This window comes from Pseudopipra pipra, chromosome 9 (assembly GCF_036250125.1).
Source record: "Pseudopipra pipra isolate bDixPip1 chromosome 9, bDixPip1.hap1, whole genome shotgun sequence".
NCBI lineage: Eukaryota > Metazoa > Chordata > Aves > Passeriformes > Pipridae > Pseudopipra > Pseudopipra pipra.
In genome coordinates, this window is record NC_087557.1 from 2,460,520 (window position 1) to 2,477,050 (window position 16,531).

At 40.0% G+C, this 16,531-nt stretch overlaps 1 protein-coding gene across 3 annotated transcripts in view; it reads right to left on the reverse strand.

The window, feature by feature from the left end:
• RGL1 (ral guanine nucleotide dissociation stimulator like 1) overlaps positions 1 to 16,531 on the reverse strand; it is a 53,827-nt gene that overhangs the window by 28,489 nt on the left and 8,807 nt on the right. For all 3 annotated transcript variants that reach the window (XM_064664077.1, XM_064664075.1, XM_064664076.1), the window contains 2 exons: positions 5,338 to 5,546; positions 324 to 401 (listed from right to left, as the gene is read on the reverse strand). In XM_064664077.1, coding sequence (XP_064520147.1) covers positions 324 to 401; positions 5,338 to 5,546 — 287 coding nt within the window. The remainder of the gene's footprint in view (positions 1 to 323; positions 402 to 5,337; positions 5,547 to 16,531) is intronic.

The window sequence follows — 16,531 nt, forward strand, 5'->3', positions numbered from 1 at the left end:
AAAATCAGTCATAGGCAATAACCATTTACTGCCATAGATAAGGCAGAGGAAACAAACACTCCTCGTTTGTTTAATCAACAAAATGTTGGCCCAGATGTGTTCATCTCATGTTTAATTCCGAGACAATTTCCCTGCAAAAGATCCCTGGATTATATTATTGTATATGTTACAAGCCAACTGTTATTTGGCCTTTCCACAAGCTTGTTTAAGCATGCAAACAGTGCTGTGAATTTTCAATGGAAACAACAGCTCTGCTGCCCACATCCTCCTCTAGTACCAAAATCCTGCCTTGGCCTTGCTCTGCAGTGCAAATCCATACTTACGCCCTGAGTGCGACCTCGGATTCAAAGGAATTCAGGTTTGCCACTTCTCCATGGCTCGAGGTTTCCAGGTTTCCAAACCTGAAAAAGCAGAGGGGTGTTTAGAAGAAACTCTACCAAATAAAAGCAATATCCCAAATAGCATCACTCATATACAATTATCATACACAACTACCAAGTGCTTCTAGCTCAAACTACAAATATGGAATCTAACAGGTGAGCAAAATTAAGGAGCTTGAAGATTATTTCATCTAGGAGGGGAAAAAAATCCCAAAGAAGCAGCCAGGATCTTCCAAGGTAATTTATTAATTTATATGAAGCAGCCTGCACACAGGAGGGATCAACCAAAACAGCTCCACAACCCTCTGCCTGCTTCCACTCCATCCTTTCCCAGAGCAATACTGCAGTGTGCAAGGAAACTGTAACACAACCCCTTTCTCCAATTCAGCTTCTGTTTCTCTAGCACCTGACATTCCTTTGGAGTGTTATCCCACACCAAGTTTTCTAGGGGGCAAATGCTCACTTTGTGCCAAAACTCCCACACATTTGTCACGGGTGGGAATGGCCCATGACAACGCTGTGAAACCACCACTGGGAAAGAGGAAACCATGGGAACAACTCCAACAGCAGCAAAGGAAAATCTCCTACCTACAAGGCTGTACCTTGCAGGCAGCATTATGCACTTCATTTTCAATGGGAGTGCCCATTGTTTCAGATATACAGCTCCATAATTATCCAGAAAGAATTCCATGGCTCCTTACAGGCAGCTTTAATGAAGGCAGACGATTGCTCACTGTTCAGAATAAGACAAGGTGATTTTATACAGTCAGGTTCATACACCTGAAATTAGGCTGAAGGGCTAGAACTAGAGCATTCTTAAATGTTTGTGACACAACAACCTAGTGTCAGATAGAGAAACACAGTGGGTTGTTGTGTCAGAGCTGTCACAAACTATTAAAAAAATGTGTCAAAAAAATGATAGTAGTGGTAGTGTTAAGCTCCTCTAAAGTATCGTTTTAAGGCTTCATGTGTAAGAATCCCAGATCTGTTGCTAAAGGGAGAGGATTTCACTCTCCACTGCCATCCACTCTGTAAGATGCCTAAAATACATCTCAGCCAGTAGACAAAAGACACTCTTCCCCCAGGTGGGAGAAATTTTTTGATTAAAAATTCAATTTTTATATTCAGTTTTCAAAATTTGCCATGAACTCTTTGAGCAAAATTTATTGAGATGATTCCCAACGTCATTGTCCTACTATTGCAAGAAATATTAAATAGGTCTTTGCAGAACATTAGGTACTTATGTTCAAATCCCATTAGAGACACATGCTGATTTTTATAAGATAAATCCATAAGACAGAAATAAAGAGCAGGCAGTTTTCTATGCAGAACTGGAGAAGAATATAACACTTTGTTATGTTGCCAGATGTAAACCTCTGTCCATCTCTCATCTCTACCTGAACAACAGTCATTAAATATGGGTTAGGAGGAGTTAATGAGACAGCTGATGTAAAGAACAGCCTTTCTGCAGCCTTCCAGGGCTCTGTTCTCACCAGCTCCTGCACAAAGAGCCATTCACTGCCCAGCCTTGTATGAATGCTTTGCATACAAAAAGAGACACAAGAAACAAAAGGATCCTGTAGCCCACAGAACTTTTCAGCCTTGCTTGGCATTTGGAAAGTTACAGACTCCACTCAAAAGGGACTGACTAAGCAAATGAGACTAGAATGTGATGGGTAGGACTGAACGTTTAAATACTGAAAAAGAGTGGAAAATGCACCCCTGAGTCTCTGTTAAGAAGAGGGAGGAAAATACTCTGAATAAATCAGAACTAATAAAGGAAAGGTGGTTCTCTGCAACAGCCCCAAACAAAGCCCTAAATAAGTTTGTGAGCATTGAAGCAAGCAATTTGGAAGCCCAGACTCTCAGCAAGAATAAGGTGGTTTGAATCCTACACATAAGGAATCATGGGAATGAAGTCACTTCTCCAGCTGAGTAGGCAAACCACTTGGTATAGAGGGGAAAGAGAGGGAATAATAGATGCTATAGGGCCAGCAGTGAGCCAAACACCATATAAAGCTGCTGTCCTAAAACATGGGGCTCTGCTACCACGGGACACATCCCTTCAACATCTCCCCCTCTGCCTTCCTTGTCCTCTCTATTGACCCTCTAGCAGACCATCCTCCAGCAAAAGGAATGAACAGAAAACATAAAACTAACTTGTTCTTTGCTGTCATTACCCAGCTCCAGCTCTCCCATAGTTCCCTCCTCTGCACACTCCTCCAGATAGGGACTGGTTGCTACTTTATCTGTGCCCGAGCCAAGCACAGCACAGCCCTGCTTTTAAGGAACATGATTATCAGGGAAAAATAAAATATGTAAGAGAGGAATCTGGCCTGCTTCTACCCTCATCTGGACAGCTAGCTAAACATCTTTGGCTTCCATCACACTTGTGAGAATACCACTCTGGAATATCCCACTGGGGATACCAAAGCACCCCCACACCCCAGGGCCAGAGGAGTCGCTCTCTTCTCCTTCCATCCAGAAACTTGCATCGAGTGCTTTCACATAAAAATACAAACAAGATCTTTTTCTTTTAACTCTCTCTAGCCACTTGTATCAAAGAACTAAAAAATATCAGCACATACAGTGTTAAAAGCTTGGCAAGTTTTCAAAGCTGTCTGTTGCACTCAGTTGCCAAACTTCCATGAATACTAAAGGGATTCGGATGTCCAATTACTCTTAAATAGCTTTGAAAACACAAGTCATCCCCCTCACTTCTCAACATACCAGCTAATGCTCAAAATATTGCTCAGTGACTTCTAATCTGTGGTTAAAAGAAAACCTTTATAGACTGAATCTGGCCAAAAAAATTTAACAGGGCTCCGGTCTGAAATTTAATCAAAAGCAAAAGCCTAATGTGAAGTCCTGGAGTGATAATAATAATAGGTTTCTAAAACTCAAGTTTCTCTTCAGTACAGCATCTGCTTTTTTTATTTGCCTCTGACACACAGGGAAGAGCACTCCACCTGCTTTTGGACAAATTCAGTGAATATTGCACTGCTTAGACAGGATACTCTGCAGACAGCATTGAATGACCAGCAAATATCCCCACGCACTTAGGGTACAGCATATCCAGATTTCCCAGGACACTTTTTTAACAGTTCCAGGACTCTGCTTAATCTGGATTTCTGTATGTCTAATTCATACATCAGAAACGGATAACAAATGGCAAAATTGTACTTTTTTTTTTTTAAGAGATTGCCCTTTTCATTACTTCACTGGAACACAAAACAAAATGTAAGTACTTATAAAAAACAGATTATTTGACACTTTGACACCCACTTTAGTCTCTGTGCTGTGATTACTAATAAGTATCATTAAAAAGAAACTTGGAAAAATACAGACTCTTTGCTACTTATCCTGAACCAAGGTAGAGATGAAAACCAAGCTGCTTAAAATCAATTACCATCCATCTTTTTTTATAATTTTTCTTTGTAACATCTGCTTTTCTTCACTGGTCCATATATCTCAGCTGCATGTAAATCATTCCAACTTTATATAAGTTTAATCTATATTTTGTCCCAAGCCATAAAATTCTAGATTATCCATTATATTCAAAAAGCCAAGAGAAACATCCATGGATTCTTAACCACTACACTCCTAAGATTTGTGAGAGGGGAAGGAAGCGGTGACCTCCTAGGATTTCCTGTGGATTCTATCATTTATTATAAAAGGCTGGGCATAATGTTGACAAGGTCAGGCACCCCATTCCTCTGAAGGGGATGTTGTAGCTTGCTCAGAGCACAAAAGGCAGTAAGATCAGCACTGGGCTCAGAAAAGAAAGTTCTGTTCCATGGACACTTTTCCCCTGGGCCTCCTTGCCCCCTCCTGACATTTTAAAGCAGCATCAGAGGAGGAGGGCAGGGCCAACTTCCTTGGAGCCTCAACATTTTTATATTCTTTTATATATTGACCATCAATTTTTAGCATTCCCCACGTTCTGTGTCAGAATTGGGATGGGCTGAGAGGTAAAGCTCAGAGTAGTAAATTCTAAGTTTGCACTCCAGGATGGCTTCTCTTTTCTCAGTAGGCTTCATACCTGACTGTCAAGTTATTATTGTTAATATCATACTAATTAAGCCACAATATTCCTACAAAGCAACTAGTATTATCCTTTTCAGATACAAAAGAAAAGCACAGGTAATTTATCCATGCCTTGTTCCTTATCTACCTAGTGGGAGAGCCAAAATTAAATCCTAGGAGTTCTTATGCCACTTCTACGTCCTAATCACTAATTCTATGTTCTAATTACTATCTGCCAAAGTAGCCACTTCTGTACATCATTTGATTTTGAAAATGCAATAAATACGACACTCCCAAAATAAGACCACCTCTGACCCAGCTGTGTCTCAGTTAGAATTTAGGGTGAGAAAGCAATGCTGCATGTTCCAAGCATTTACACAGACACAGCAGCCATGATTTAACAGTCTTGCCATAAATGCTATTCTTATAACACTTAGCAGTTCTTGTGCTGTCTGCAAAAATTTAGGGCTGCATATTCATGTGAAGCTATAGAAGGGGGAGGTAAATTCTTTGTTGTGTTTGTACAAACCCCGTTTCAAATCTCCCCAAATAGGAGAGTTAGGTCTGAAAACATCAGCATCCAGCAAAACCTCAGAATCTATGCTAGGTATGACTTTGCAGCCCAAGCATTCTGTGAGGTTTTTTTGGGGGGAAAGCTGTATTAATTTTCCTGTGTTGGCCCAGTTTGGGTCTTTAGCAGCCAGACATGGCACACTTTCCCTACCTGGTGACTTTAATAAGAGTTGGGATGTAGGCAGCAATGCATTTATACACTGGATGTTTATGCTGAAGTTCTGGATTTTGCAGCATTCTTGTTCAATAACATGAGTTTATTAAATCCATGTTCACTAAAAGCAATGGAAAAAATTCCTGATAACATCCTACTGTCATGCAAATGATGGCTCCGTTTCCATTAAATACTGGCTCTTACCTGTCCAGGAGAAGTTCCAGCACTGCCTTGGTAGAAGCAAAGGCCCTGTATGTTGAGAGGAAGATGCTGATGTAGGAAAAATCTGCATCCCCAAAAGCTGTGAGAAGGTTCTCCACCAGTTTCTCCAAAGTTCCAGCTTTTATAGCCCTGATCTTGGATGTTTCATATTGTCTGACAGTATGCTCTGGAGGTAACTGGTCTCCTTCACCCTACAAAGGGAAACAAAAACAAAGCACAAAAATCAGACAGGACTCAGATGCCTGACACAGCTTTCAATGGATTACATTCCATCTTATCACCAGAACTGCCCATCATCAGTTCCAAATGATTTTGTCAATTTTGGTTCTCTAAGCCAAAGATCAAGTGCTGTATCAAATAATGGAGTTTTTAAGTAACTTTAAGATATTTCTCAGACGTGCTCCTCAAAATATTTTAGAGTGTGACCACTATCAAGTTAACTCATGATTCTATCACATATTATTATCTAAAAGAAAATCCATTATCCCACAAAGAATAATATTTCTGAAGGGGAAAAAAGTGATAATTCAGTGTTTCACTGAACTTCTGAATAAACATGAAAACTGACCACAACTTTAGCACTGGCCCTTGTGATTCCCTTGCCGAAAATACCAGCTTTGGGGTGCCACACAAAAACAAAGGTCAGGAACACATTTGGATGCAAAACATTTCATGACACTTTTGCAAGAGGGTGTCAAAGTCATCTTGCAAACATTCCATTATAGCATTTCAATTTTCTCCTACAGTTTCCATTTGGCACAATATTTGTCCACAAATCAAGGGTTTGGGGTTGGGTGTGTTTTTTAAACAGCATTTGTTTTTAATGCTTACAGCCTGATTAAAGTCTGAAAGAAGTAGAAACATTCCCTTAAATTCTGCCATTATTTAGAGGACAGTTCAGAAAAGTATTTTTGTGACTGGTTTAAATCCTATTTTGTAAAGTATGTGGGATAAAAAGCCTTAAAAATGGGATTATAAATATAAAATATCCAACTGAGGGCATGAAGGCAGCATGTTAATGACTTGTAGTCACTACCAGTCCTGGCTTGGTATACTGAAAAAACCAATCTATTAATAAAATAATTAGGAACAGATATCCAACCCACTTCCTATTTACATTGCTACCTGCCACTGCTTTGGAATTGCTTCTAATAGATATCCCCCTTTGTTTTAAACAGTATGTATGTCTTTAACATTATTTTAAAGCCTATCTTTAACACTATTATAAAATTCTACCTTTAGCATTATTCCAGAGCTCTGCTATCTCATTTCCCAGCTTGTTGGGAATTAAAACACAACATGCTGTCTCCACTACAAAAAAACCCCAAAAAAACCCCCAAAAAAACCAAAACCAAAACTGACTAAACAGGGAAAAATTTTGCAAACTTTTGTTCCGTGGATCTTATGGCTTTTTTAAAGATGTATCATGTGTAATATATCTGATTTAAAGGTGGATCTGGAAATACATATTAATGATATACTTGAATTAAAAGTGTATCTGGAATTACATGGGCTACTGTCACTACAGAAACCCTAACAGGATATGTTGTTACCACTATATGTCTCTTACATTCAAATTTTCCCTAACCAAAACTTGGTTGGAAAAAAAAAAATTCCAATTTTCTTGCTGACTTTTCATCTTACAATTAAAATGTACTTTTGAAAATAACTAGTTACAGAATGCAACCACTTTCAAACAGGGAAGAAAGTCTGCACCACTGCATTTAACTCTTAATTTTCTATCCAGCAAGATTGCCCCACTCACAATATAATGGTTTATGAGCATATTTACTCAGTGCATGCAAAAAACCTCTTGTTCACTGATGTGGCTATGCTCAAGAGGAGGTCAGAATCTGCTTCCAAGGCTGATACATGCACAAAATTTTCCATTAATTGCAACACTGCAACTTCCCCAAGACATCATGTTGTGAGAATGTTAAAAAGAAACACCCCCCCCACCACCAAAAAGAAAAATCACCAAAGCAAAAAAAGAACAACCCCAAACTCTGAAAAATATAAAACTGAATTTGTCAGCACAACACTAAACTGTTAGAAATCATTGTGAGAGTTTGGGGATTGCTTGTATTTGTATTATTTTAGCAATTCGGCCTGTAAGTTTAAAAGGAAAAGGGACTTGGCAGACGAGCTCAATAACAGGCTTGGAGAATAAGACCTTGTGGGCTGAGTTTCATGCTAACAGGAAACTGCTCAGTCTGGATTTAATCAAGAGGCCATCTCTTCACTGACACAACCAGGCTACCCAAAGGCAAAGGAGTTTTTATGGGTTTTTGTGCTCTCTGCTCAGAGGAACAATTTATCTACTGCCATTAAAAGATGCTCCTGAAGCTCTTTGCAGTTTTTGACAGTGGCACACGGTGACCACTGTTAGTCATATCAATAAATGCCACCAGCTTGGCATTGTTTTGTGCATCAAAACAACAAAAAAAGGCTCTTCAGCTCCTATTTGTCTCCTTCAGCACCGTGTCCAGCAGTCTAACAGAGATGCTGAACCCTGCATCTCAGGGCTTCATCATCAGCAACATTTCCTTGGTCCTTTACCATAAACAGATACGGCATTTTATAGTCTGATTTACACTTTTTAACAGCTCACTTTGATTTTTCAGGCAACAGATCAGAGCTTTGATAATCTGCAAGTGTAAATGATGAGCAAGTAGCTTCCTACAAGACTGACAGTCTTTCAAAAGCAAATGTAAAAAGATTGAATGGAGGGATATCCCTGCACATCCTTATTTGTTGCTGTTGTGCATGTACTGATCTAGTGTAATTCCAACATCTTTACTAACCCTTGGCAATGCTGCACCTTCAGAGGGGCCCACTCTTTTAAGGTGATCATCTTACAGCTATACAGCACAAAACATTACCTACATACACAGTTCTTGCTGAAACAGGAGAGCTCCACGCAGACTGAAACACATCCAGGCTGAAAAAACTTCCTGCAAACACTACCTGTTAACCTTCAATGGGATTATAAATTAATTATAAACTCCATCATCTCCTAAAATAACGTTACGCCCTAGCAAGAGGGATTAGAGACTCAAGGTAAAAAGGAAAGTTAAAACTCCGATCAGCACAAAAACAGAGACTCCCCAAATAAAGACATACAGAACTGTAGTCATTATTTCAGAAATGTCACTGGAAACAATCATTTTTACCCAGAAAACCACTGCTCTGCAAGTTTTCTCCAGTGCAAATATTATCTGTTGAGATTCTGAAAATGTGAACCATGGAATGAAATCAAGGTAATTTTTTTTTATTAGGCAGACTGGAAAAAAATACTAAAACAACTGGGGTGAACAATAAATGAGATATCACATCTTCTTCATACTCAGTCATTTGAAACATTACCACTCGACCAAAGACTTGTTTTATTCAGATATTCTGCAGCTATTTTCAAGAACACCTAGCTAACTCTTAAACTCCATTTTTACTAATTTCGACAGATTTTAAATGCTTTTCACTTTCCTTGAAACTTACAGCTTTTCCAGATGGAGTTTTCCACTCGGGTTTTAGTAGCTTACTGGACAGGCACCCCATACTGGAAAAAAAGTGCCTAAAGTACACTTTACCTTTTAAGTTAACTCAAAATAAGGCACTCTAATCAAGAATTTAACTCTTTGTCTAAATGTGATTCTGTGTTAACCTTCTGAAAGTAGAAATAAGATACTCTTATTTTTTCATGTTGCTTCCTCACACACAGGTTCACCAACAAATATCCTTAATATCTACACTCATCCTTAGGGGAAGTAAAAAAAAAATAAAAACAAAAGGAAAAAGAAATCAAATCATGGAATGACTGAGCTTGAAATATTAACAACTTATTTGACATAGTGTTTCCTTCCAACAAAGCCCTTAATGAACTTTATAACTGAGCCTGCTCCCCTTTAAGGGGAAGAAAGCAGGATTGTCCCGTAGGTGTATTGACAGATAAAACCCACAGCAGCTGACAATCATGCTGGACTGACTCAAACTCACACCACATGACCACTAAATAAAAAAAAACAAACTGTGAAAAGTGGTAATTTTGCCCTAACAATTCCACATAGCAGTGACCAGACTAATCTTATCAAACAGTCACAAGAATTTCAAGTGGTTTTGGGGCAGGCCACGGCTGTACACACCCCTCCTGCCACCAGTTCTGTGATCCTGGAAGTATTTAAGAGCCCTGCATCCCACCACTGTCCTCTCTGTCCTTGTCCCCTGCTCTACTGAACTTCCAGCCTAGAAAACAGCCTGTACGAGATAAGACTGAATTTGAAGCAGAATTTTCAGCCTTGGGAAGTGTGGCTCGAAGTGCAGGGCCTGCAGTGCAGACTTGCCTTCCCAAGGGCAGCTGCTTTTATCCTGCAGTGCACTTGGAATTAAAATGAAATAAAATTACTCCAGAACTCTCTCCATTTCACTAACTCCCATTTCCCCATTTTGGATACTGATGAAACAAAGAAAAATCAGAATTCTGCATGTTGACTGCACCAAACTCAGAAGCCAAAATAACATCATGAGCTCTTTCCTATGCTCCAACAACAAGGGGTATTCCCGGATTTCCAAAGCTCCACCCTTTTCCTTTCCTTCCTTACCACATAAATAACCATTCTTGGCAGCAACCCAGAGTTTCCAGGACCAATTAATTCCATGATCATCACACAAAAGGCATTCTCATTTTCTCCTCAGAGCTCACAGCCTGGCTGGTATCTGTCTGAAGCGCTGGCAAACAGTAATAAAAGCTGGGGGGCAGATTTAGGGGAAAAAGGAAAAGGAAAAAGAAAAAAGCCTCTTATAGAAATGCTGTTGCTCAGTTAGAACCCTTTCACTCTGGCACATTGCAGCTCCTTGAAGCCACTCTGAGGAAAATAGGAAACATTCCATAGTGCTGAGCTATGCATTCTCACACCTTCTGAAGGGATGCAAATTTAGACTCATTTGGGTATCAGTGAATTATGTGGGACTAGCTCTAAATGAATCAAAGCAAAAGTAAAGAAGCCTAATTTACACATCACCTCTCCCTGCATGCATTTAAAGGAGTTTGAGCAAGTGCATTAAGAAATTGAATCTTCAAAGAGGTCTAGGTTAAAATGGCATTGTGCAGCTCTTACAAATGGTGGAGCTTATCCAGCCATGGGAACACAGAAATTCCTGCTCTGAATTTACCCACTTAGAAGCATCCGTGCAGGAAAGGAATGTAGCCGTATTATTCAGTGAGAATTCAAGTCCTCCAAGAGGTTCACTATGCAGCACACAAGTTTTTTAGAGACCAAAAATCCCCCCAACAGCTCCAAATCCCCACCTCTACCTCGTACGATTTATGCACTTACCTTCTCCTTGCTTCCTACCTACAGAAAGCTCCTTCTCATCCTGACTCTCACCCCTCTTCCACAAGGCTTTCAACAAAACCAAGACAACCCCTCCAACCCTCTCCCCTTTTCTGAGTGTCCTCACTGAGTTAACTGAACCTGAAAAATCAGATTACTGAAACCCTTTTCATTTTTGTTTGTTGTTTTTCACAGCTCTACAGTTTACCACAACCCTTAAGCATGCCAGAGCTGTATTATTTTCATTGCATGTCACTATTATGAAATATTGCTTGTCCTGGTTTTGATTGGACATTGAAGCTTAGCAAGTTCCTAAAACAGAAAAGCAAGAAGAAGAAACCAGTAAGTCAGGTAATACTCTTAGTCATGTGCATCTTATGCCGTTGGGGGAAAATCGGCCATCAAATGACTAGAAATACTCTTCTAGTCCAGCAAATGAAATGTGTCCCATATTAAGTATCTTCCCAAAGTCCTTTCGTATTAGAGAAAAATCATTTGTAAAACTCCTCTCTTCAGTGGACAGGAACACCAAAATATCCGATCACCAAACGGAGCAGTAAATAAATACACAAAATAATAAACAGTTAAGGGAGAAGGGCACCAGGATGAAGGCAAGGAAATAGATTTTAGTGCCCACTTCGGCAGTAAAATCAGCTCATTTTATAATATATTTTGACTTCTGGAGCCGAAGGAAGTGCTACACAGTGTCTCCATGAGGGAAGAGCTCTACAAAGTCTCTTTGGACTTGCATAAAACAGTCTGTGATTAACTGTCAAAACTAATAAAAGCTTTTACAGGTATGGATTACAGAGGGTCCCTAAGGAGGGCAACAGGCAGCTGGGGCAGCTCCCCCGTGTCCCAGAAACAGTAAATAGTAATTACTGTTTCTGCTAACAGCCCTATCTTAACTCCTCTTCCTCCTTCTCCACATTCTCACTGCTTACAGTCTGTCCTGGAAATTCATAGGTGCCAAAGCACCCAGGAACCAATTCTAGGAACCATAAGGGAAAAAGGAAGGGGTGCCGAGCAGGGAAAAACAGAGTATAAAAGGTGGCAGACAGCTCGAACATTCCACTGGACTCTAAAACAGCTTTTAATGATTACAGGGATGGGTACAGTGCACCTTCCATCCGAGGAATACTGAGAGGTTCAAGTTCACAGCATAGCAAATTCTGTATTTATATACAATATTTCTAAGCTGCCTAGATGTTAAAAATTATAACTCTATGCCTACCCTAAGAAATACCAGAGGAAAGCTATTATGGAAATTTTGTTTGTGAAACACTGGTCTGTAAACCATTTGCCATGTTTCTTTCATGAAAAATGCTAAAATATGCTGTCATTTTTTTAATAAACACCAAGTGTGGCAAAGAGAAGGGATGATTGATATTACCACTAACATAGACAGATTTCATATGGTATCATGACTTTTGACTACCAACAGAATATTTGCCCTGTGAAAAGTAACACTATTTTTTCCTCCTTCCAGAAATGCAATTTAAATTAATTGTGAAGCTCATCATCACCTTCTGCTCAGTCAGTAGAAACAAAGAAGGTCCTGTATGAGACAGCAGGCAACAGTGCTAAACTCAAAATGGATTAAAGGGCGCCACAAGTAATAATTCTGTTGCATAATGGTAGCATGAATGCATATTACATAACCAAAAATGCTTTTATTCATCCTGATTATATTGTTGGCTCTCCTTTCACACTGTAAAGCTTGTTCAAGCAGTACACAGAAATTAAATGTATACAAGTCAGGAAATCAGTGTAAACGGCTACTGCACTCAGTGAAAACACCAAGGGCAAGAGTGATAGATTTTTAACAGTATGAAGAGCTGGAAATTAAAACTGTAGGTATAGGGAGATTAAATGCATCCAGACAGAAAAAACAGCAGGAGACTGATTCAGATTTTAAAATAAACTGAACCGGAAACAAGGCATTTTTGTGGAGCAACAAATATCTAAGAAATGCTGTTATATGTTTCATAATAATTACTGTGAGCAATCTCTAATGGTAAGCTTTTTAAGTATTTTATAAAAGAAAGAGGTTAGCAGTAAGTAACCACTTTCATGACCACAGCATGAATATGTACCTAAACTGAGTTATAAACTTCATTTCCATGGCTGTGCTTTTTACTACCCTTTGTTTCAAAACTAAGAGACCTCTACAGGGTGGGGTCTGAGTAGAAAAAGCAGCAATAGTAAGCTAATGTTTCCTAATATTAAGTGTTACCAGCTTATTTACATGCTGAAAGAGGCAATTTTTAGTCCAGGCCAAACTGCATTTTTACTGTACTACCTAGACGTCCCAGGGGATTGACTATGGAATCTCTTTGGGTTCTTCTCTTGTACACACACCCCTACAGAGACAGGGAGTGACTCTGTGTGACTACACGTGTGTGTGTGTGTGTGTGTGTATGTACCACATCTGAATGGCAGCATCCTTGACCAAATTCTACAGGTATTTTCTCTATGATAAATTCTGTATGACAAACAAACATATGACAGCTAAACACACTGCACGCCTCCACAAATTACTGGATTCTTCTAACCACAGCACCAGCCCTTACCCCTTCTCTTTTGACACAGTAGAAACAGCATGAGCTGGCCCTGAACCCACTGTAGAGGTCTGTATTTTGGCTTAAAAATGCTGCACTTGGACTTAAATCCCTAGGCCATGGACACAAATCAAAACACATAATTATGTGGAAGTATTGAGTCAGAATGCAAATAAGTATAGCTTACAAGTAAAGGGGAAAGAAAGAATGAAAAAAAAGATAAAACAGAAATTGTCCACATTTGCTGTCTGTTCTTTTGATTTTTCTTCTTTTTTGGGGGGTTGTTGTTTAATTACCCATCAGGAGTTAACAGCATACTTCTGCTCTTCTCAGTCCTGTTCTAACTTTATGACCACCTGATGTTTTCCTGAACAAAGCGCCTGTTTTTGCAGGAAGAATGCAAGCCTCGTGCTTTAAGTAAGTGTGCAAGAGTTCATTCACATTTTGTCTGCTACAGGGAGCCAGCAGCCCGGAGCACAGCCAGAATCAATCCCAAGCACTCCAGGAGAGGAATGCAAAGGCCTAAGATCTGCCTTCCAAATGAAACACGTTGGTGTTACTTATTGGACATTTCTAACAGCAGCACAATGGCATCTCCAAACAGAAGACACTGTCCCTGCCCTAAAAGATTTCTACTCTAAAAATACAAAATGCACCACAGGTAGAGACAGAGTTTACTACAAATCAAACAGAAGTATAAGGATATCTTCATAATAATTTTCTTATTTGCATGGAATATTTCAACCAGGTTCCAAACACACCTCAGGAGCATTTGGTTAATTCATCTCTTTTGCACTGAACAGAACAGTTAACCATAAGGGGGTACTGACTTGTTTGCATCCCAACACCAACAAAGCTTTGAAATGTTATGAACCTCATTTGACAAGTTGAGAAACACTCCAAACAACTGAAGGACAGTCAAAACAAAAGCTCAATATATTCAGTGTATGAAAGCTTATGTGGGGCATCAACTATATATAGCAAGGAATAAAACCTGAGATAGCTCTAATGTGAGGGTTTGTTTCTGCTTTAGGATATATAGATACTTACAAGTTTAGACCACTGATTTTTAAGAGTCAGAAAGAGCCACTGAGACCTGGAAATCTGACGAGTCTCCAGTTTGAAGCCCAAGAGCTCTGAACACATCTCAAAGCATTCAGTCACTCCATATTGTTCAATCATTCTGAGACCTTTCAATACAAAATGCCAATCTGTAATAAAAACATGTTGTTTTACTCCCACAAAGAGCCCATGGAGTGCCCAAAAAGGAAGAAACAGCCACTGACTGGGAGAAAGGTTGAGCCTTGGTAAGGAGAAAGGCAACTGTACCAAGCAGCTGAGGGGGGTGGGAAAGGAGAAGAAAATAACCCCTTAAACTCCTTTCAGACCAAAAAGGTGGGAAGAATATAAGAGAAAAATAGATGAAATAATAGAATGTAATAACAGGATCACTCCACAAAAGCATTTCAAATGCCTACACCTCATTAGTGCCACCCACCATGGCCCAGCAGCAGCATTGGTGGCTGTTGTCCACAGCCATGTGTGGGAGATCCACGCAGGTGGCAGAGAGGAACAAGTCACAACTCCATCAGGCTGTAACCCAGTAACCTGCAGAGCAAAAGCTTTGTGAGTACTGCTACCACATGAAGCGGCACAAAGCTTCACACTTCAGGTGGAGGCTGCCAAAATCTCATTTTGATTGACAAAGCTGCTAAAGGGGAGATACAATGGGCAACAGATGGCCGATGCAACTAAATGTAGGTAAATGTAAAAAGCCAGCAAAAAACGTCTGTTGAATGTCCCACCCTCAAAGGTCACACACTGGCACACAGATCAGAGAAAAGACCTGAAGGGTTGGAATAGGCAGAACATTAAATCTTTCAGCACAATGCTTGGAAGCGGTAACAAAAAGCAAACAATTCTGCAAAGCATAAATAAAGGGTACCAAAGCAAGTCAAAGGACATTATTCTTCCACTGCATGATGAGACCACATGTAGAGTATCATGCTCTGCTCGAGCTGCCTTATTTTTAAAGTAGCTATTTCGAAGCTGAATGGAGTAAAGCAAAGGGCAACCCACACAACTCCTATATTTGCAGAGCCTAAAACAGCAAGGATGCAAAGTTTTGCTTTACACACACCAAAAAAAAGGATCTGAGCACCCAGAGTTCTCCCTGACCAGGAGGAGGTTGCTGGGCTGCTGGAAAACTAGCCCCCACCAAACTCCTGTAGGGTGTCACAATATGGCCCTGACATCTCCTCGCCATTAAAGTTCTTGTGATTCTTTTGGTAAGTGACTGTGTTCAACCTTATTCTGCCTCATGAAATCTTTGCTGCAAAGAAATTGTAACCTGAACTTTAGAAACAGCCACACACAATAACTGGGGGGTTTTTCCCCCTCTGACAATGGCCAGATGCTATGGAGGAAGATGAAGGAATAACACCCGTAACATTCAGAACAACCAACCCAGAGGAAAAGACTCTTCTCAGCTGCAGGACATGTTTGTTTTGTAGCTAAATCACAAAAATTAATGTCTCGTGTTTTCAATCTCATATAGTATTCATGCATTCGTTCCCATTATTTATATAAATGTCCAGTCCTTTCTGTATCCTCTTAGACTCGGCTGGACTCAGCTACTTTTCCAGTGACATGTCCCTTCAGGTTCATTTCATGCAAAGCAAAATCACTAATTTCTTTCACCCCCTTGCTTTCAAAACCACCAAACAGTCTCCAGAGGTAAAGTGTCCCTTCTCCACTCGCTGTTTTAAATGTTTTTAGTATATCCTGCTATTCACTGCCAGAACAGAGTCTCAATCCTGGGAGGATTTACTGTTAAACCAGCACATCAACTCTACTTGCAACAAGACACAAATTAAACAGTCCTCACCTTTTCAGCGTCACCAAATCCTTTCCCATCTGTGGACCCCTTTTGCTAGGTCTCTGATCTTTGAGATGAGGAAACAAGTACCAGGAATGAGTGATGTGCTACTGTCATCCCCTTTTCTCAGCTTCACTTCATCCCCCCCTTCCCTGACACAGCTTCATATTTGAGCTTGCTTTCACAACAGCATCATGGTGGGCAAATGCTTCCACAGAACTCTGGACTCTCAGAAGTCCAGGTCTTCTCCCCAGGTGGTTTTAATTAATTCACTTCTGGTCCTAAATTGTTTCCATGTGCTGCTGTGCCTTGTTAAGCAGCTGCTCCTTGCAGCATATATGTCACATGTGGGGAAGATATCCATGTGATAACATTATGAAGCCACTAAGTAAATATTACCAGGCAGCTCT